Consider the following 23,871-nt stretch of genomic DNA (forward strand, 5'->3'; position numbering starts at 1 on the left):
GAAGAAATTTGTAGTAAATATTTAATTTGTAGTAAAATCAACTGATTTTTAAATGCATATTAAGGTATACGTATGCAATTTCTTTTAATAAAGGATGGAAAATCGTGTTTCAGTGGATGTTGGTGTTACACCAGCACTAAGACGGCGAAGGGAACGTGCAGAAAGACAGAGGAGCTTTATTAGGGAGCAGCAAGAGGCTACTGCAAACATGAGAGCTTCGCTTGGCCACACCGATGATCAGGAAAGTGAGTGCTTATGGATCATTTTGGTACATTTTTATCGTTTCAATTTATTTTATCTTTTTATCTATATCTATATCTTCAATTATATTACATAATAATATGATTTTCGTTCTCACAGAAAAGAAATTTTATTGAATTTCATATTTTATATATCAATTCATATAGATAAAATTGTGACATTTCTTGAACCAAGTTTTTATTTCAAAATTATCAGGCAAATTTAATGAATGCATTATTTGAATTCTTATATATGCCTGTATTTTTTCCAAAATTAGCACAAGGAGATTCTATATTATAATAATAAATATTATTTATCGTTTTGCTATTAAAGGTCAGTTCGCATCGAACAGTCTACGATACACGAACGGCACCTCTTATGAGAGAAACGCTGATTCTCCCTCGAACAAGTTGTCTAGAACGAACAGCAGGAAGGACTTGACGCCCTTGATGAATGCGGCGAACAAGCTCGACTCGGAGGAGAAGAAACCGTGGTACGGCAAAAGTCCCAACGAAGGTGTCGAGTACGACGAGAGTAATCACACTGACGAAGATGGGGATCGTCGAGTGGTTCTACAGCTTAAGAGGGAAGGTACCGTCAAGGATCTCACGCAGAAGTTGGCGGCACAGAATCTTATACCTAGCAGTCCTGTGGAGGAGAAAGTTTCCAGGTAATTTCGACAAAGGCACCTTCATTTCAGATGTACGTTGCTCGATTAATTTATCCCTTGCATCTTTATTCTATATTTGTATTTAAGCTTCAGTATAAACTTCGTTAAACGAGAATATAAGAAGAAATGAAATTGCGACACAGAAAAGCCTCAAATTCACGTAAGCCTATTTAATGTCTAGGAAAATAATTGTATAAATTTAATAAAAGAACGAAAAGACAATAAATCATTTAAATATTGAAAATAAAATTAAAAAAAAATATATCTGTTAATATAATTTTATTTTATTTATGGTATTTCTCTAAAAAGTTTTCTTATTAATCGCGTGTATTAATATCTTTGAACGCAAAAGTTGTTTTAACTTTTATGACAAGTGGAAGTGGAAAATAGCGTATTAGGATAGCGCGAGGTATTGACAACAGCAATAGTACTTGAGGGCGGGAAGAGTTGCACAAACTTTGTCGTGCTCGAGCCGGAAGTTCCATCGAGTTAATTTTACGCAGGATATTGCAAAAGTAGCGCGGTTCGTATAAAAGTTAGTTTTCTGTCGCCGCCGGATACGAAACTTTCAGCAAAATCGATAAGCAGTCCTATCTTGAGTAAATTTTGTCATGACATAAAAGTCTCTAGCCAATCAAATTTGAGTAATACATTAATATATTATTGTAAAGTGTATACTAAATAATGTTTGATGATACTATTTGTATAAGCGTATTATCAGGAAAATCGGTTGGAACATTTTTGAAAAGATTAAATCATACGACAGGCAATTTGTGATTCCGGTAATTTTCATGTTATAATAAATACATAAAGAACATTATATTATTAATCATCAGAATTAAACTAAAGATTGTTTCTATATTTAATATTAAAATTTAAATGTATGATAATCATATCGCTTTTAATCTTTGTATATATAAACAATTAATTCACATAATAATTCAGCGAATCAATATTGTTGGGCAAAATTAAATCGAAATACATATTATATCTGTTATTCCATTTATCTACTTGTCCTTTTATGGACTTTCGCTCTCCATTTCATGCCACATTTGAGAAATGTAATTCGTAATATGTGTCATTAAATATATCCAGCATTTTTCACGCGTATCTTTAGAATAGGAGACATGAGCGGGCTGATTTCGAAGGCGAAGGAGGGCCTGGCAAAGTCCAAATCAAAGGCGGACGTGCTGAAGTCACCGACCGGAGACAATCTGCCCAAGCTGCAGGAGACGAAGAAGTCCGAGAACGAGCTGCACTGGGAGGAGCTGGTGAAGAAGCTGAAGAGACCGCTCGCGCTCTGCGACCTGGACTTCACCGATCTGAATTCCGACGATGAGATCGACGTGCTAGGATCCGCTAATGTGACGAACGGAGTGCCACCTCCGCCACCGCCGATGGCACCCCCGGCTGGAGATATTCTGGCACCTCCGCCACCGCCGTTGAACGCGAGACTACCGCCGCCACTTCCTCAGGGCCCGCCATTGCCTTTCGGCGTCAACCTGAAGATATCGAGATTGCCGGCCAACGAGGCGCCGAAAAGTCTACCGTCGTTGCTCGCGAAGAAAAGCAAAAAGACTGTGAAATTGTTCTGGAAGGAGGTACGAGACGATCCCAATATCCTCGCGCGCCTCGACAAACACAAGATGATCTGGGACGAGCTGTCACCCGTAGCCGTCGACACGCAGAAACTCGAGCACCTTTTCGAGAGTCGCGCCAAGGATCTCATCACCAAGGTGAGTAGTCTCTACGTTTGACTTCCATTACGATTTGGCATAGTTTTCGTCATACGAGCGACGAACCGTGAATTTCATTGTCGAATGAACAGGAGAATGACGTGCAGAACGATGCTCGTTTAAACGACATCCAATCTTGACTGTTTCTTGAGATGTTGTATGTTATAATTTTGTATTTACGTATTTCTTTGACGTTTTCAATAGGAGTTTAAAATAGAAGACATTTTTTCTTTTTTTGAGTCATGTCATTATACTTATTGTTCAAGTAATAATGGCAGTGTTGACTAGTTAGCTTATTTATTTTCATGAAAAAACCGCAATTAATCTTATTATTCTCAAAAGAAGACAATAATTAATGATACATTACCTTATCATTTATTATAATTTTATTCACTTTTTACTTTACTTCCTGATTTGCTCTCGGTGTTAGCTATTTTGTGATTGGTCAGTTTTTGTGGGAAAAGCTAATGTTCATTCTTTGCTCAAGCGAGGTAAAGAAGAACCTTTCTCTGGTTCTAAAATTTCGATGTGTATAAAGCGTATATCTACAATCCTATGTACACAACCTCCACTTGTTTATTGATTCAACAATTTAGGGTTGCGTGTATTTAAAGGGGATGTTTTTACATTGCATCAATTTGATGCATCGTATCATTTATAATTTTAATATTTAAAATTGGAATTAATTATCCTACATTGCTACGTGAGATCATAATTAGACATAGTTATATAATGAAAAGTTAAATTTATGATTCGTTTTAATTGGATATAAATATGAAACAATCACATTCACGATTTTCCAAAATAAAATTCTACATTAATTTAGAGAGAAAGATAATAATTAACGCGATATTGTAGATGTTAATTAATGTAAATATTGTTCAACTAAATATTATCAAAACTTTAAAGTATAGCTTATTTTATATTATAAAGTTAATTGCTTTCTGTCCGTAGATATATTCAACTAAAATAACCGAAGAGATATTGTCGATTTATTTTATCAGAGTTTTGAATTATATTTAATTCATTTAAGTTTTGTTCGATAATGTTTTATTTATTTTTAGTCGATGAAATATTTATAATAGTATTAATAATTTTTTTTGCTTATTATTTCTTTTTATATATTAGATTTTATATGAATTTTCATATTTTAATTCAAATTTTTATTAATAATTTATGCAATAAAAGATTAATTTTTGTTAAATAAAATTAGTTAACAAATAAATTTTTTTTAAAGTTATATTTTTCCGATTGCAGATAATAGCAATAGTCCAATTGTAGTCCATTTTATTTAAGCTGGATCCCAAGATTATAATTATGTTAATCAGTAAATGAGAACCGGGAATATCAAAGAAAATAGCTTCTGAAATGCAGTTCGTTGGTTTTAACCTTTCTCGTTCCGGTGTTGGTGTCGCAAATTACCTTCTTCATCTTTTGTTTATGCAGCTACTGCTGCATTTATTTCTATCGTAAAAGAAACCGCTTTAACTGTAATTATGCATGCCTCAACTAAGGACGATGCAACGAGCTTCTTGATTCATTTATATACATATTCATGATCCATCTTTTATATCTTCTCACCGTAAAATTGAAGAAAGTAATTAAACGTGGCGATTATTTGACTAATGTAAACCAATTTCGAAAGTTTTAAATTTTAATTAAACTATAAATATAAGTTAATACCTTAAATTAGTATTTAATAGAAAGAGAGAGAGAAAGAGAATGTATCGATTTTAGTATAAAGTTTTCACAAAATAAACTTGCACAATTTTTTAAACGATTTAATCCGAGTAATTTATCTCTAATCAAAAAGAATCAGCAGAGAAATCAATATACGATAACTCTATAAAAATTAAAAAACGATAAAAACGCATAATTAAAAACGATTATTCCCTCTCTCTTGTGTCAGAAGACTACCAAGAATTTTTCGCCGATTGGCATCGCAATTGAGTAAAATAGCGTCGTTAATTGCCGTAGTAATTACACGGCACGATTATATTCGTTTCCTCACTTGTGTAATTCGCATGTGCGCAACTAAATCGCAGCAAGTGGTATATATCGTACGACGGTATAAGGAGTGCGACTGGGCTGCGCGTATTTTTCGAGCGTTACTGAAAGCGTTGCATTATTCCTCCGTTCCGGCTGTTTCCGACGTCGCTGTTCCTCGCCCTTTGAACCTACCTTAGCACACCGATAATTACAGTTGACCTGCGCTCGTAAAAAAGGGCGAAAAAGTGGTCGCGCGTCATGAAAATCGCGAGTTCGCGGGTGACGAAGCAAGGGTGTAAGTAAGAACAAAGGGTATAAGAAGGAAACTCGTCTTCGACGCGAATAATGATGTTGTATTACTCGTTCCGTGACGTCGTAAATCAGGACCACGAACGTCGCATGTTCTGAACTAATAGAGAGGAAGGTTGGAAAAATCAGCGCACGAAGTGCACCACAAGAGTAGTGATTGTTGTGGAGAAGCTTGAGATCAATAGAAGGGATTATAAAACATTAGAGCGATAACTATTATTCTTGAGGGTTACAGGGAAAAACACAGAATCAATAATTTTTTAATATAAAGATATAAATTATATATAAATAATAATAATAATTCGAGAAAAGAATAATGATTAATTGAAGAAAATATTACAAGATTTTTTAGGATGCGTTTTATTAAAAATTTATATAAATTAATTTTCTTAGAATATGACTTCTCTCTCTCTTTCTCTCTTTCTTTTTTTTATATTTTTAATGTGGTGTTTAATATAAATATGTGAACAATAATAATATTTTTATTTAATTATTTTATCTTGTTGAAATAAGAATAAAATGACAAAATTGTAATCACGTCATTTTGTTTCGTTAAATATACACTAGATATGATTATATATTTATATCTTTTAATTTATTACATATTTTCTGAAATATATTTATAAATTTTTATTTCCATAAAGGGAGAGAGATGTGAATTAAAAGTGAAGGAATTGAGTAAATTTTCATTCATATTAACTTTCGCTTTTAGTTTTGTATTCGGCCTCACACAAACACACACACAGAGATATATAATTATCAAATTAGGGTTGTAGAATAACATCTGCTAATTTAATAGTAGCGGTTAACCGTAACTATATCGCGTGAGGATAACGGTTATGATAACGGACATGAATAACGATTATTACGACGGTCGAATAATAGCGGGTTGGTGATGGTGATGATGGTTTACTGCAATACGACTAATCTTCTTCTTGTATTCTTGGCAATGTTGTTGGTGCTCGCACGAAAAAAAAAATGAACGAAATGGCATGCGGATTTTTACAGGAGGTGAGTCTTAATTCCTTAACTTTCCGCGCGATTCTGCTCATGTACGTGCATGTGTTTCGAGTGGATCTTCCCACAAGTGTATTTTGCTATCTGGCGCGATTGATCTCATGCCGATAATAAAGCATTAATTAATGGAGATTTCGCGGCAGATCTTATTTCACTCCTCGAAGATACTGCCACGCATACTTTCACCGGTGTAAATCTCTCCTGCGTTTGTTATTTCGTGCACATTCCTCATCGTAATTGATCAATTTACTGAGGATCAATTAATGGGGGATGTTATTTTTAACATTGTTGTGACGATATGGGTGATAGGCAATTACAATTTCTGCTTTTGTTTCGTACTCATCAGATTTTTATTGAGGCATGTAAGGACACCGCGTCAATCGATGGAACGATTTGCGATGTCTATATATGTTTGGTTTATATATAATACTTTTTTTAATTTTAAAATCTCTGCGAGTGTATTTTCTGACTTTGTAATTTTCACAATTTTATTTTTGAATTTCTAATATATATTAACTGATTTAAAAAATGACTGATGCAATTGACATTGCGATAAAAATATGGCTTTTAATATTTAAGACATTATATACTTTATTTTCTATAAATTTAGATTATATAAAAATGAAGCATTTATTAAACGTTTTAAATTTTTTATCGGACATTGTTTTCTATCTTTTGTAGTTAAGATATCATTTTAAATTATTTATTATCTATTATATTTTTATTTTATTATGTACAATATTTATATTTTATTTTTTTTATGTACTAAAATTTATTTTTTCTATTTGTATTTATTGTATATGAATATTTGCATAATTTTCATTCTCATATATATATTGAGAATTATATTTTTTATAACAAGAGTGAAGTATGTATCTTTATAGTATGTATCTTTATAGTAAGATAATTTTCTGCAAAGAAAATAGTTTTATGATTTTATATTGTTGCATGTTAGTTATTAAATTGGATTGAATCCAATAGTTCAACATCTATGAAGCCAAACAATTTTGAATGCAAGCATTCAAAGTTATTCACACGTATAATCGCGCATATATACACAAGTATATACATATACGCGCGTATATAAACAAAATAGAAAGTTATAAAATATCGAAACACATCACAGATTCGTGAATATACTTTATATATATGTAAAATATACAGAGAATATATATCCTACCTTTCAATAAAAAATGCATTTATTCTGTTTAATATGCTCTCTGTTTTTTACATATATATAAAGTATATTCACGAATCTGTGTGATGTGTTTCGATATTTTATAACTTTCTATATTTTATAGCTTTATATTTTATAACTTTTTATATTCGTATAGCGAGGTATTTGTTGCACGGTAATAAATACTAACTAATTAATATATAAATTCTTAATAATCTCAAGTGCTACGAATTAATAACAAAAATGTTAAAATTATACCATGCGCAAACATTCGATATCAATGAAGATTTTCTATTATTCTTGACAAGTAGAAGCAACAAGAAATGAACAAGAACAAGGAGATTATTGTGCTGAATCACAAAAGGTCCAACGCCATCAATATTGGTATGACAAAGCTGCCACCACCGAGATCCATTAAAACTGCGATCTTAAAAATGGACGCTACAATCATGAATAGAGAGGGTATCGAGGTGAGAATATTTCATACACTCTCTTATTTATTTTCTTCGAATTTTTATTTTATAGTATAATTATTCGCGAAACTATTAAAAAGTTATATAAAATTTAAAAAAAAATATACATATATCTATATGTAATATTAAAAAACCGAAGATACATATGCACGCGCAATATTTTAACTGTTTTATATTTTTTGATGAAATAAAAATTATTATTCTAAACAATTTTTTACGCCAAGTTCGTCTCATCGTAATTTTTTATTCCTCGTTTTAATTTTGTAGTTTTGATCTCACATATATTCTTAATCAATTTTTCGATTTTTCTTCGCGTATTGAATGTTTGTCCAAATAAATCTCACCGATCCTGCTTTAATTTATAACCGATAGAGTACTTTGCAAATTTATCAATTTGTGTTTACGATCGACCTCACGATTCAGTTGAGAAGCACTCCTATATATCTTAAGTTTCGTATTTATTATGATTTTTCTAATTTTCAATTGGCTTTTCTTCTTCGTTCATTCCCTTCCTGCCACGAAATCCTCCCGATAGAAACTTTTGACGATGCTGCCAACTAAGGAAGAAAAATCCAGGATACAAGAAGCGCAGGCCGCCAATCCTGATCTTCCTTTAGGATCGGCCGAGCAATTTCTTCTGACTTTGACTTCCATCTCGGAATTGCCAGCAAGACTGAAGCTCTGGGCGTTCAAATTGGATTTCGAAAATTCTGAGAAAGTAAGTAAAAATCTTACATTGTGCATTCTTTTTTCTATTGAATAATTTAACAATAAATTTCTGTCGATTTCATGAATTATCGATCTTAAGAAATTGCATAGTTTTTTGCAAAATTATTTATCGATCGTGAAAATTGTAAATTCTATAACTTGTCATTTATAACGTGTCAATAATTTTATAATTAATTTTTTAAATTTATAATAAATTAATTCTTTTTTTGAATGAATGATACATTACTGTCGGTTTAAATATTATTTAATTAAATAATTTTGTATGTGTTTCAAGTAATAATTCATCAATGGAGATAATACATTAAACTTAAATTTTCAGAACAAAACATAATTTCAATTTTTGTTTCTTTAATCCATTATTTACAAAGTACAATAATTTATCAAAAGGAACATGCTTGCGCAAACAATATGATAAATATGACAGCGGTTTTGATTTTAAATTGCTATTATATTCGTTGGGTTTAATTAGTGTGCATGATAAATTGGCATTTAATTTTCCTTTTCTCTCTTTCCCTCTCCTTTTCTCGATTTTGCGCGAGATTTTCTCTAGTGTGAAGACGATGAGAAGGAATGCTAGCAATGCAGTCAGAGGATGTTGGTAGCTAGAAGAGCGTTCTCCGCGCGTTCTTCCAACGACAAAATCGCGAATTCCGATATTGTGCAGGAACTAAGAAAGGTCATTTGACGACCTGGCTTCCTCGGTATCGCTCGACCGTAGCCATAGCGCGAAATACCTCTCATCAGGATACTCGATTCTTTTTGTATCTATTTGCATAGTCTCGAAATGTGATGGTGTGAGATACGCCATTTCTCGATTAAACCGATTATTACAAAAATGCATTGCTAAAAGATTGATAATGACAAAATTAATAAAAATATTCCTAAAAAGTTACAAATTTAAATTGTAAACAAATGTAATGTAAATGTTAAAATTTTTAATATTAATTTAATATTTAATTTTTAATATTTAATATATACGTCATATTTAATATATACGTTAAAATTTTTAATATTAATTTAATATTTAATTTTTAATATTTAATATATACGTCATGTCATATAAAGAATGACTGTCTCTTTATGATCCAATTTTGTTCGCTTCTGGTTAGAATGCTTAAAATTCGCTTCTGGAATCCGTGAATTAATGATCTCACAAATTCCAGTGTACAACAATGTATGCATAATTATGAAAATCAAAACGATAACGAGCGGATATGTGAGACGAGAAGAAATAAACCGTGATGCGGTTTTCGTGATTTTCAGGAAATCGCGGATCCTTTGATGGATCTGAAGCAAGGTATGGAGACCCTGCGTGTGAATAAAACGTTCCGTGGGATTCTGAGCACGCTTCTTTCGATCGGGATATTTCTCAACGGAAATGAGGTGGGTATTGAATGCCAGCCAAATGATATCCGCTTAATCCGTCTGTCCCGTAATCTGGCAGATTCGTAGCAGTACGAAGTTCCCGATGATATCGATAATTTTGTTCTAACTGCTGGCCGAGCGAGATACTTCACATGCCACTTGGCTGACTGCCACATTTTTTCGAAAACAATCTCGGTTTAATACGGAGTTTTATTGCAATTACGGCTCGCTATTTATTCCCCGAACGGCGCTGGAATTTTCAAGAGTTATGACGAGATATTCACTGTATTAAAAAAGTTTCATCGCAATTTCCGATAGCTAGATTTGCATCGAATTAATTTCAGAACGATACACTGAATTAATACAAATATATGCATTATATGAATGAAATTTTTATGTTTATATGTTATATAAAAATTTTATTTTTTAATATGTTATATAAAATTTTAATTTTATTTGATAGATTACAAAAATTTTTGAAATAATAATAAAAGAATTTTACTAATAATTAAATTCAAATAAAATAAATATATACTATGTAAAAACTCCAACTCTAAACGACGCAATTAGAATTCTTGAATCTAAAAAATGTATGTGTTTCTATGGACCGTAAAATTTTTCACAGTTTTATACCTTTATTTAATATATACGTTAATGATAAAATATTCTTTTATACTTATAAAGCATTGTAATATTATATTGTATTAATTATACTTGAATATCTCTAATCTTATAACGTTAGTATTTATTATAGTATTTTATGTTGATAATGTTTTATATTTGCATTATATATATGCATTTATAAATTAATAAATATCAATTTTTAAAATCAAGTTTAATGTTACCTCACGCGAGATTCTAGCAGAAGAAAAATAGAAACGCGTCGAAAGTGTGTTGTATATTTATCGATTGCGAGAACGATGACGTTACAAAATTTAAGAATAATTTATTTTCGGTGCAAACTCTGTTTGTTTATTCTTTATTTATCTTCTATTTGTCAGGAATTAATATAAATTAATATAAATTTGATGGAAATTAATTATGCTAATAATTTCGTTCATAATTATAGTTATTTTAAGAGAGCTCCATTTCCTTTCCTCGCGAAAAATTCGAAATTTACGAGCGTCGAAACTAGATACGCGATTTTTCCGGCGATGCGTCGTGTCACGAGGGTTTCATCCTTTTTCAGGTGAAGGGCTTTCAACTAGAATACCTCGTCAAAGTACCTGAAGTGAAGGATACGGTTCACAAGCATTCTCTGCTTCATCATCTCTGCCACATGGTGATGGAGAAGTTCCCGGATTCTACGGACCTTTATTCCGAGGTGAGAGACTGTTTTAGTTGAAAGCTGAGAAAACTTTACGTTTCGTCGAGGTGTTGCGATAGGGCGACCGTATATATACGAAATCTGACAAAGTTTGTTTGTTCATATTGGCACAACTTTTTCGAAAGACATTATCGTGATTTTATTCTACCCGATTAACTCGAATCGTCCGAGTTTCGAATCTATGCGAAATTACCTTTTCTTAAATCGCTTTCGGAATTCTATTGACCTCGATTGATCCTGCAAAAATTCCAAGAGTTTCGATTACTGTAATGTGCGCATTTTCTATTGAGTATTTCTTTTGCATTTCGTTAATTTTTATAACATATACAACATGTATTAATATCAAATGAATTTATCTTGTCTCACTTCTAAATTTAAATGATATACAACTATTTATTTTCTTATAATGTCAATTATATTTTCAAAAAAAAAAATTATAAGATAAGATAGAATTTACAATTCTATCTCAAAACTCTCAATATATTAATTTGTGCTTTTTCATAATAATTAAATATGTTATTTTTTTAAATAATTGTATAATGCTTGATTAAATAATATCAGAAAGATATTTTAATGATAGAGCCAGGAGAAAAAAAATAGAAAATAAAAATCGAAATAGAAACAATCTTTATATTTTATTATAATTCAGTATAATTAATTTTATTATAATTCATTATAATACGTGAATATAATATTTAGATTATATCGATATCTTTTATATGATAAAATTATTTTTATTATAAAAAGAGAGAAAGAGAGAAATGCAATAACTTTAAACTATCTTCCGCGTATTTCTTAACTTGGAATAGCTTTCTCGGTATCGTCGATGTGGTTCTGCTTTCAGATCGGCGCGGTAACGAGAGCCTCGAAAATCGATTTCGACGAGCTGGCGGCGAACATCGCGAAACTCGAGAGCGAGTGTAAAGCGTCTTGGGACCATCTCAAGCTCATTGCGAAGCACGATGGTTCCACAATGATGAAGGTCAAGTGAGTATAATTCTCGTCGAGTTTCACTGTCTGCGAACCAATTTCCGAGATTCCCTCTTCCTGAGAATCTTCCTGAGCGTTCGCGTTTAAGAAGTTCCGAGTTCGATAAATTCGGGAAAGAGGTTTTTTTTTCCTCCAGTAAAACTGGCTGCCATCCAAGTGGAAGTTCCATTAATTATCGAAGGAAGATTTTCTTCTCCCTCGAGACTTTCCACTCGAATTTTCTGTCAGTTATTATTCGCATTGCACTTTCAATCTTCTAATAGACTTGCAGTTTTTATCTATCGTGATATTTTTAATTACGCTTTTTGTCAAATTTAATCAAACTTTATCTTTTTTATGCATTTCAAAACAATTGATTAAAAATATTTCTAATATTTCCTGTTTATTTGAATAGGACGGTTAAAAGGCATTCAATTTGTTAGAATTATATTAATATTTTCATTCTTCATATATATTCCATAAAATTGCTTATTAAAATATAACATATGTTCTCTTAAAAATACACATTGGTCCCTCTTTATGCCGCAGGATGTCTGATTTTCTTGCCGATTGCGCCGAGAGGATAATCGTCTTAAACATCGTACACAGACGCATCATAAATCGTTTCCGGAAATTCATCTTATGGCTCGGTATACCGTTGCATAGAATACAAGACACGAAGCCGAACGAGTTTTGCAGGATTGTATCCGAATTTGCTTTGGAGTACAGAACCACCAGGGAGCGAGTGATACAGCAGCTCGAGAAGAAAGCCAATCATCGGGAACGCAATAAGACCAGAGGAAAGATGATAACGGAGGTAAGGCATTTTTGTTTCATCTGTATCATCTGTTTTTCGTCGAAAAACTTCTACGGCGAATTTCATCGACTAGATTTATTATTCTTATATCTCCGATATATCTTATATATTTTTGATGTTGAATATCTCAGCTTTGAATTTAACCTTTCGTCAATATTAAAGTGACGTTAATTTACATATGTCAGGAAATAATTTTTTCTCTAGTTTTTACTTTTTTTTTCTCGTGCAATTGTGTATATATGTCTGATGTAGATGTAAGCATAAAACGCAAAAAAATTTTTTAGTGCTAGACCAACCAAAATAAAACCGACAAAATGACAGATTTCACATTTTTTATTTTAAATTGTAGAAATTATTAGGATGTTTTTATCAGAACGTAACTTTTGTCGCGATAACAAAATGATATATACTAATTTATTTTCCATCAACCATTTTAATTTTATGTACATTAAGTCTTCTATAAATAATTTCTATATTATTAAAATATATATATTTTCATAAAATTTCGCACATTTTTCCAGATTTGAAATCTTTTGTTTTTGTTACAGGTCGGCAAGTTTCGCACAAAAGAGGATCGGGCGGACGCGGAACTCAGACAACTACTTGGCAGTGACATTTCAGATGTTGAGAGTATTCACGGTACTTTACCATGGCGAAGACAAAGGAAAGACGGTGAGTTCTGTCAAAAATTCTCTCCCTTTCTCTCTTTTTAAATTTTCTTTCCTTCTATTTTTCCTCCGTATATATTTTCATTTTGACTTATTTTTTTTCTTTTGTGTAATAAATTTTGCCTGGTAAATATGCAGTAATTAATATTCTACATTATCAATAGCAGTGAATAATTTAAGCTACAATTAAATCGAAGTGCATGGTGCTATTTCAAATACAACATGTAACAATAGCTATTTTAAGTAGAAATATATAATATTTAATAATTCATTATACTCCATTACTCATTATAATATAATGAACGTATTGCGATATGGCCAAAAGGTATTTTGAATTTTTAGTGTCCATACACGAATATATGAATATATCACATGTAATATGCAACGATTCATTTTTTAATAAATAATCGAGCCGAATGCTACAATATTATGCCACCCACACGCACATTATATTTGTTTGTTTTAATTAGAAAAAGTCGCAAAGAAATATAACAAAGCTTTATGAATTATATTTATGAAAAATGTTTATGAATATTTATAAATTATTATGAATATTTATGAATTAAGCACGCAAGACAGGTCTCGTTTTCGCGATCGGGTGAACGAGATTTTGCCATCGCTGGCGTAAAATGACGGCGATATGAGTAGGAGCCTCTATTTGGCGTCGCTTTTAACTCGCGAAAATAACGCACTCTAAATGGCGGTGGCCGCCTCGGCTATTCCAGCGTGGATAAGAACAAAGTGCGAGGATTTCTCTTCATCTCCGTAATGTTTCAGCTCGGCGGTGGCGGCGGCGCGCGCGAGATAAATGTCGCCCTTAAGCAGCAGCTCTCGCAGGCAAGATTTAAGGATAGCGCCGGGTCATTTGACGACATTACCGGAAAACGAGAAGTAAATGCGTCGCCGTCCTCGTGATTATATGACGCGTTCGCGGATCCAGTCCTTTTCTTCGTCCTTTCCCCTCGTGTTTAGCGGAACGTGAAACTTGCCGGCGCGCGTAAGTCTCCGTTCGTTATCTTCATAGCGCAGGGACTTGTTCTCCCTTTTATGCGACTTGAATTTTCTCGCTCGAAATTCGCGACTGCGAAATGTTTGAGGCTGCTTGTATCATCCGTCGCGCCCGTTAAGAAAGTCGAGTGTAAATGTAAACTCGGTGCTGTAAGTAGCATTATCATTGCGCGAGGCGTCGAGATAAGATGTCTTCGACGCAGTCGGGGGTTGTTTCGTAAATTCCGCATTCTTGGGAGGGAAATTTCAACTTCGGTAGAATTTTTTGTTTCATTCATTCTTCATCGCGCTTTATGCGTCGTTACGTAAGATGATAACGTCGTCTCGGGAGGGCAGAATGCAAAAGTAGTTAACTTCCAGGGGGAATATTTCGAAGCGACGTACATGTTATTCGAGTCAACGCGGAGAGAAGAGTATATAAGGTCGTAAATAACAGCTTCTAAAAAATTCATTTCTAGAATTCGCTCAGAAAGACCTTATTAGACTTATTGTTACAAGTTTTATATTCGTTACATTCAATTTATTATATTCTCTTTAACTATTCTATCTGTCAGCTGTTATTATAAATAATTTATCATAAATAATTATTTATATCAGAAATAATTTATTTATCGAATTTAATTAGCAAATATATATTTTTTTCGTACTAAGAATAATATTGTAAATTAGTCTATTTCTGAAGTCTGTTTACTTCCATGGGAAGATTGGAACTTAAGTTTTTATAAATTTAATTTCTTTCAAAAAGCATAATCATGAAAATTAAAATCAATGCTAAGAGACTGATTATTAATTAATTAATTACAGAATTATATAGATTATATAGATTTATATAGATTTAAAGCACGTTTATGAATATCTCTACTTTTACTTTAATGTAACATTTCAAGATATTTTATTTCTATTAATTTTTTTATTAAATATTTGAAGTATTATAATTATATCTTATCGCGATGAATATGGCAGTCAGATATTCAACATTGAATTTAAGATCGAGGATCCATCCACACTTTACAAAGATCTATCTCTATTACTTATGAGCAAAACCTCGCAAAAGCTATTCCAGGGGGGGAGGGGACACGACTCCAACAGAAACGACTGACACGCCTGGATCTCGTAAGACTATATTACCTTGTAAGCGCGGATCATCACTTTCTCGAGGAAACGTGGAATTTTTATTCCTTCTCTTCTCGCAGAAGAAAGGTACGCGGAGGATTGAACCGACTCGGGGAACAAGGGCTGGTGCCCATTCAGTCCTGTACGGCTCGTAAACCTAACCACTCATGTGCATTACCACGGCTGTGGCCATCATAACTTTTCTCCCCTTTATTCCCGTGCATGCTCCGACATAAAATATCTAAACGTCCCGTCTAAGTCGCGCAGGCATTTTTAGCTGGATGTGACGATCCTCTTGGCAGTCTTGATAGCTCCAACTAAAAACCTCGTGAGTTGTGCGACAATAATTGCTTTTGATTAGCTAATGATAGTGACGAGGAACTCGAAATTGTTTCTTTTGCGAAAATTTATCACGAACGTGTTTTTGCTTTTGCAATATCTTTTTAAAGATTAATTTTTATGCTAATAAAAAACGCAGAAAAAATGAAATTACAAGTAAAACGATTTTTAAAATAATATTAATATAATATTAATTTATTTAATTTTGTGATTTTTTTAACAACACGCTTCAAACTCTATTCATGTATTTCAAAATCGAAATGTTATCAAAGTTATAAATATAATTAGTAACTGTATTATTATATAAAATAGTGATTAAATTTAATTTAATATTAGATATGCGATTTTATGATTTTATGCTGTTTAATTTTATGATTTTACGTCACTTTAAATCGAGTTTCTTCAGCTTAAATAAAATCGTATTTACATATTTTCGCAACTTGTTCCTTTATAATCAGAATCCTATTGTATTATTCATTCCAATCTTATGCAATGAATACATAAAGTAAAATGTAGCATTATCAGGATCCATATCAAACCAGCGAACAGGAAATCATTTAAAAGCGTTTAACATTCCTCACGATAGAATAATCACGGAAATGAATTGTCTAGATTGACGTACGATCATCAAAGAACGCGTAATAAGCGAGACTAAAGGACTTTTCCTTACACTTTTTGCTTCGTCCATGAAAATTCTATTACCACCCTCTCACCCTTTTTCTATCTCGTCTCCTTTTCCACAACTCTTGTATCGAGAGTGGAACTACCGCCATGATAGCTTTTCTGGGACGAGTTTGAAAGAAGCTCTGTAAAAGAAATTCTGTGCATTTGACAGTTTCAAAGTTACTGCCCTGCGGACTGAACGGAATGACTGTAGAAAATAAGATAGTGAGACGATGTGGAAGACGAATTCTGTAGATACACTTTTCAAATAGAGAGTTGTCTTTGTTAAATATCTTTTTGAGCATTATTCTGCATGAATAAACGGAAAAATCTAACTTTGAATTGTGAGGATGGTTGAAAATAACACCTGAGACCATTGCCATAATACATGCACAAGCTTGTATTGTTAACGAAGTTTCGTTTCGCGAAATAAATCCTCGAAAATACACAGAAATTCTAGATTTATGAGAGAAAAATTCATTCAAAAAAGGACTAATAAATTCAAATTTCTGACAAATAAATACCATAAACATTTGCAAAGTATACTTTACATGAATAACGCAGAAATGTCGGGAGATTGCTATCCTAAGAAGACGAAATTATTGAAAGAAATTTTATAGATTATCAGAGCAGGAGGAAAAAAATTTTGTTGTAGGACGTATAATTCCACTGGGTCCGGTGCTCAGAGATGAAAGCAGCAACGGTAATTTGGCTGATGGTGTTGACGAGCTGTTGGAATCTCTGGTGAAAACCGCGACGAAAACACCAGCCACGAGAACCACGCCACGCGAGCGCAAGAGGACCAGACACGCCGATCGTAAGTCTTGTAAGTGTGATCCCAGCACCATGCACCAAGATTCTCCTCTTTATCGAACGATCTCTGGTCGGGGAATCGATCTATCAATCGGTAGCGGATTCCTATACGACAGCCTATTTGTGGATGCAACTTAGATTTTTTATCGTAATTAAATATTACAATATGCATGTCACAAAATGATATTTCAAATATTAAGATGTAATAATTTAAGACAAACAAGCAAATTATTAATTAATATAATACATCGTAAAATATAATTTTAATAATTTTAGTTAACAATTTGTTGGTTTTTTCTTTGTATATACGCGTGTATAGTTTAATATATAAATTTCCAACGAAACGGGAATTTACAAGCAACGTGAAAATTCGACATTGAAGTTTCATTGGCAACAGGAAACATTGAAATACGGTGCTAACCGTAAAATTTTCCAATAACTTTCGATGCCACAAGGGCCTTGAATTATCCGGTACGCAGTATACATTATTGAAAACGGTTGGTCCACGAATAGAGCTGTGGGGTCAGCGGAGCCGATCGATAAGCGAGAAGTTTGGAGATGTCGGCGTCGACGCCCTAGATCGAACATGCGATCGTACGCGTGTCGTTGATTCGATCTTTTTTATACTTTTTATGCACTTTATTAGCACCGATCTAATCTCTATCTCTGTCTCAATATTCGAGCTCGTTTATCTATCTTAACGTACTGCTGTAAATTGATACGAAATTCTAATTAATTAAGATCTGTATTCGATTAAAAATTTTCTATGAGATGAATTGGACAATATTTTTAAAGTAGGTGTTGCAATATATAACATAAAATTACACATAATAATAAGGTGTAATTAGAGAAAATTGCACAAATATAATATTATACATATTTATAAGTATGTATATAAATGGACACATGCATAATGCATACATACATAAAGTAAATATAAATAATTCATATAAATTAAAATTTTAGATATGCATGTATATATTTTTTAATTTGAAAAGCTTTTCTAATTTACAATAATTAAAAAGAAAAGAAAAAAAGAAGAGGAGACACAATATGCTAAAACATTTTAATTATTTATTCAATTCTAGATAATCAATTCTTATTCGAATAAATTTGAAATTGAAAAACATTTATTATTAACACATTTTATTATTAATTAGTTAAAGCAAAATTATATTAATTTAATTATTTAAAGCCTTCAGTTCTCAATATTAATTATTTCAATAATTAAACATCAAATTAAAATTTTATCTAGAGAAAAATTTAGTTGAATTTTATACAAAAATATCCTAAACGAACGCTTGACATATAAATCTTATGATAGTAATATATAAATCATATTGTATAGACAACACACACCTGAACAGATTTTGTTTGTCAGTCAGAAAGAAATTTCGCTGGTAATTATATTTACGACTGAAAAATCAAAATTTACAACGTATACATGTACATACACTTACGAACGTAAATCCGACAACGAAAAATTCAGCAGAAATAATATAACACCGTCGTAACAATACCGGTAGATTATGTCGTTCCTACGTTTTTGTTTTGTCGGAACGTCGATCTCTCGGTACGCAGAAAGTCGAAATAATCCTTGCTGCCGAGCCGATGGCGTAAATCTCAGCGTAATCCGATCGTCGAATGCGTTGATCGATCTTTCCCTCCCGCGATACTTATGATAAATCCGAGTTCAATACGCGCCCGAACGAATCGAGATATTTTCGTTTCGTCATTGTTGAGAGGAAAAATAGCGTATTTAATATTTAATTCCAATAAAACCGATTCATATTTCGATAATCGGAAACGATTTTCTGTTTGATTTTGTGTTGAAGTTTCGAATTTCTCGATATTTACATTTAATATAATCAATATAAACATAAATATATGAATATATTGTTAGATATAATTCTCTCATTCAAGGAAAAATTTTATAAATATATAACAATATTTATAAACAATATTTACAAAAGTTATAAATATATGACAATATTTTTTCGAAAAAATAAAAATTCTTATTAAAATCTCGAAAAGAAATCGGAGCTTCGCTGATAATAATGGTTGTGTAATAATTTATGGGATTGGAAGAGAAAATTAATCTTTAGATACAGTAATATAGTTGACACACATGAAGAATTATTAACTATAAAAGATATCATTCGTCGCTACGACAGCATGTTCGGCCTGTAAACGACTTTCCAAAAGTATTTCTCGGAGGTGGAGAGTCTATCCTACTTTTTTCCCTTCATTTCGATTTGTCATTTTTCTTTGCCCAATTATCCTTCTTTGATGGAACTGTCACGGGATTTGCGGTGATGGTCTCACTTTCATCTCCGATCACTAATCCGGTGGATCCAATCACTACTCTGACACAAAATTAGGCATGCTCGGATAACTTTACTTTAGTTAATATTAGCAACAGCGGCTTGCTAACGGGGTGGCCTAGCGTTCTTGCGTCTCTCTTTTTTCTGTCCGACAGTGAAGCGATCGCGCACCCGGGAGAACAACACTACGCCGGAGGGGTATCAACCCTGATGGGCCAGGTTTCGTGATCTCTGCGATTAAGGTTTAGTGCTTTTTAAGGTTTCCCCTTTACGGCCTTCTTTCACCTAGCATGAAATGCCTTATTTGCATGATTTTTCATCCGCATTTTCTTCTAACATTTAAGGTAGTTTTATTAATATATTGATTTCGTGGCTTATTAATAAAATTATTATCAATCATTAACACGTAATAAGATTGATGATATTTTTAATGGGGGAATTCGCATTTTTCTTACTAAATTAATTCGTTCTGAATTATATGTATTTTACTTTATTCAGAAAATTTTAATTAAAAATTATGCAGTTGTAAGCAATCAAAATTATGTAATCATGTTGTCTAATTTGACGATTCACCTTTTTTAATTCATAACAATCAGAGAGAAATCGAAATTTAATGAAGTTCAAGGAAATTATGATTTTATTAAAAGGAATGTGCATTAATATAAAATACAACTCAAGTTTCACAAATATACTTTGATTATTTGGGAAATCAAATTATAATAAGATGCATATTTATGCTACGACTTCTCGCGAAAAGCTGAAAGCTATTTGAAAACTTTGAGACTTTGCTTTTGGATAACCGAAATACGCTAAGATCATACGCCTTGAACTTTGTGCAATTTGAGTTGCCCATGCATAAGTGAGGCTAAATTCGTCGGCAGGAGGCGGGGGAAGGGAAGAGAATAAGTAAAAAGTTCGCTTCCTAAACGGAGCCGTTGGTGTCTAAGTTTCTCGACTTAATAGAGACTTACGCAATGCGAATGTCCCTCTTGCATGCAAACTTGCGACGCCTGGTGTAAGCCCACCACGCTTTTCATCTATTTGCATTTAAAGCTCGATACAAATGTTCTTCCCATACTCGTACATATGTATATACATATATGATGGACACGCACATGCATATTTATAAATATAATTCTTAGCGAAAACTGTATTTTGATTACCCCTTATCGAAGTATTTCTGTGGAAATCACGCAATCTCAATTTATCTTATAGCCTTCATAGGGAAACTTATTATGCCTCGATATGTAAAAAGATTACATTTAATTTCGCTCTCTAAAAAATAGGTCGTTAAGAAACATGTGGCTATAGATTATTTGTAGTTAGATTATTATAATACAATTATATATATTCTGAAAAAATATCGGATTGACTCTAGAAGGGGAGGGAGGAGAATTCTAGATAGATAAAAATCTCTTTGAATGAAAAATGATGCTTCTTGAATGTGCTGCAGAGTGCTTAAGATGAATCTATTGAAAAGCGGTCGACGAATGAATTTATTTTTAACAATCTTAAGATGTTGGGTCTTCTTGTTACTCGAAGCACATCAAAGTCTGACCTGCAGAAGGTGCCTGCAGAGTGTTTGCATCGATCCATGCAATATATGTAGAAGTTCGCTAGCTAGCGAAATTATTGATGTGCCATGCCTGGATTGGCGCGGAATGATTTATCGATGTACGATCGTCTGAGCATAAACTATGATTTTCATTACCACGCTAACATTATGTCGAACATAAACTATCAATCTATAGCTTGATATTTTATTCATTATAGCAATTGTTGCCGTGTTGCCAGAAGGAGCATAAAATCGGAAAATGGAAACTGTAATTATAACTTTCCACAAAATTAGTTTCATTAAAAAAAAAGTTATATATTATCTTTATATATATATTTTCTAATATTTTAAAATATAATATATAATATTTCATAAAATTTTTTAAAAATGTTTTTTAAAATTTAATATTCAATATTCAATCGAGTGATTTGTGATATTTATAAAAATTTCTAATATTATAATTAAATATAATATTTATTAAAATGTTAACATTTGCTAATCTAAAAATTTTTATCATTACTATTATAATGACTAAAAATTGAAACGACGAATAAATATTTATTACGCGCATGTTTAGTTATATAAAGAACTTTACAAAGAATGCAATTATGAAATACATTTACAATTACAAATCGTTATTTAAAATACATCATTTTCAGTGATTAATTGCCAATAAAGCGAACAATCTATAACAATGCTACTGTATTAATTAGTAATACCGTATTGCAGCATAATAATCGCATTTGATCATACACAATGAGAATTTGTCCGTTATTATCAAATTCATGCAAAAGCTAGGAAAGATATTTGATTGAAGCGAACACTGAGTGTAATTGGTTTACATTTCATTAACGACACGTTCACGGCACGACGCGTATAAATTGCGTGCGTTTACGTAACATACGTGACACCCTCACGTAACACACCAAATCAGCTCTCGGATTTTGTGTTTGTAAAGTCGTTGGAGCACGAGCGATTTAACTGGGCAACATTAAATTGGAACGCCACACGAAGTTCCATCGATTCTAACGACGGACAATAGAAAGGAAGGGGAGATAAAATATTAGGCATTACATATGGTCGCTTTTATGGAAAAATTAAAATTTACGAAAGAATAAGAATTCGATTATAATGGAAAGACTAAAATATCGCTGCTAATATTTTAGTAATTTACCAGTTATTGTTTGCGACATAATTGTAAAAAAATATTTACGTGAATTTTTCAAGGATGACATTTATTTCATTTATAATCTGCATAATCTTTCACGAGCTGGTTAATTTAAATATTATTGAAATTTTATGTGTAAAAATATTTTAGTTACGTTAATTTTATCTCTAATTTATGACAAACAGATATAAATATTTTGAGTTAAAATATCATTATCAGCCTTACAGTAAGAAGAAGAGAATTATAATATGTACATGGATTTTCTCTTTGTGGAAAACGCAAATGCGTCTGTTGTAAGGATAACGAGAAGGATCAAAGAAATACCAGGTAATTGTTCAAGGAAGAAAATATACGTCCAATTCTGATAGTTTATGGTCGTATCGAAAGACTCCTTTGTTACATGATACCAGATCAAAGACATTGGTATCGATATCGAGGGTCCGCGGTGATAATATCATTATTTCCGAGTAGATATTTTCACGTTCGTTACAATCGATCTTATATTTGTGAAATAATAAAACTGCAATCACAAAATAATGCGCTAATTCGTGACTGTCTTTAATAACCAGAATTAATCTTAATGAGAATCAAATACATAATTGAAATTATCTTATTATTACCTTTTTCGCATATATGTCGCATATTCTTTTTACACACATACATTATATATTTTTTTTTTGTTTTTTAATTTTATCATTTATTGATATAACTATTTAAAATATAAAATCTGAGATTATAATTATAACAATGAATTTAAAGTATTACCACGATTTTCTTTATTGAATCACAGTATTTTTTTTATAGTGCTTTGTACAATATAAAATTTAAAAACAATTATTATATATAGAAATATGTAATTTACGGAATAAAATATAATATTTCTACTTTTCCTTCTTCTTTTGATATTTTTAATTATACAAAACAGTTATAATGGCAATACGAGTCGAGTGTCGATGTTATAACACATTTATTTATAATACAATCAAATAAATATTGATATTAAAGCATACAAAGAGAGGATAGCGAACGTTTCGACCCTATTTTTGGGTCATCTTCAGCGCGAAAGTATATAATAAAAGATAATATAATGAAAAAATATAATAACAAAGTGTTTTATATCGGAGTCTGTTACAAAGGGTGCTGTCTAAAGCGATAATAAATGTCTCGGTATCTCATTATCTTGACGATGCCTACGTAAAAACAAAGGACAAAAGTAAAATAAGTTAAATAAATAATGTAATTAATATGAACAAAGAAAGAAAAAGTACTAAATTAAACATGAAATTACGAGATTGAAATGTTAATTTATTAAAAATGATCTAAATATAAACTGAACATAAAGTCAAAGAAATAAAATAAATAAGTTATAAATAAGTTAAATAAATAATATGACTAATATGAA

At 31.8% G+C, this 23,871-nt stretch overlaps 1 protein-coding gene across 6 annotated transcripts in view; it reads left to right on the top strand.

Annotated features, from left to right (window-relative positions):
- LOC145972449 (FH1/FH2 domain-containing protein 3-like) overlaps positions 1-23,871 on the top strand; it is a 166,640-nt gene that overhangs the window by 138,849 nt on the left and 3,920 nt on the right. For 2 of the 6 annotated variants that reach the window (XM_083101072.1, XM_083101077.1), the window contains 11 exons: positions 114-245; positions 574-910; positions 2,028-2,646; positions 7,450-7,608; positions 8,147-8,329; positions 9,604-9,723; positions 10,895-11,029; positions 11,877-12,019; positions 12,551-12,818; positions 13,367-13,490; positions 17,265-17,435. In XM_083101072.1, coding sequence (XP_082957198.1) covers positions 114-245; positions 574-910; positions 2,028-2,646; positions 7,450-7,608; positions 8,147-8,329; positions 9,604-9,723; positions 10,895-11,029; positions 11,877-12,019; positions 12,551-12,818; positions 13,367-13,490; positions 17,265-17,435 — 2,391 coding nt within the window. Of the gene's footprint in view, positions 1-113; positions 246-573; positions 911-2,027; positions 2,647-7,446; positions 7,609-8,146; positions 8,330-9,603; positions 9,724-10,894; positions 11,030-11,876; positions 12,020-12,550; positions 12,819-13,366; positions 13,491-17,264; positions 17,436-19,901; positions 19,989-23,871 lie in introns of those variants that run through there. The other 4 variants (XM_083101074.1, XM_083101073.1, XM_083101075.1 and 1 more) reach the window with 4 other exon arrangements.

Source organism: Camponotus vicinus, unplaced genomic scaffold, assembly GCF_025532165.1.
Source record: "Camponotus vicinus isolate PSW18456_S1 unplaced genomic scaffold, iyCamVici1.0 SCAF_5, whole genome shotgun sequence".
Taxonomy (NCBI): domain Eukaryota; kingdom Metazoa; phylum Arthropoda; class Insecta; order Hymenoptera; family Formicidae; genus Camponotus; species Camponotus vicinus.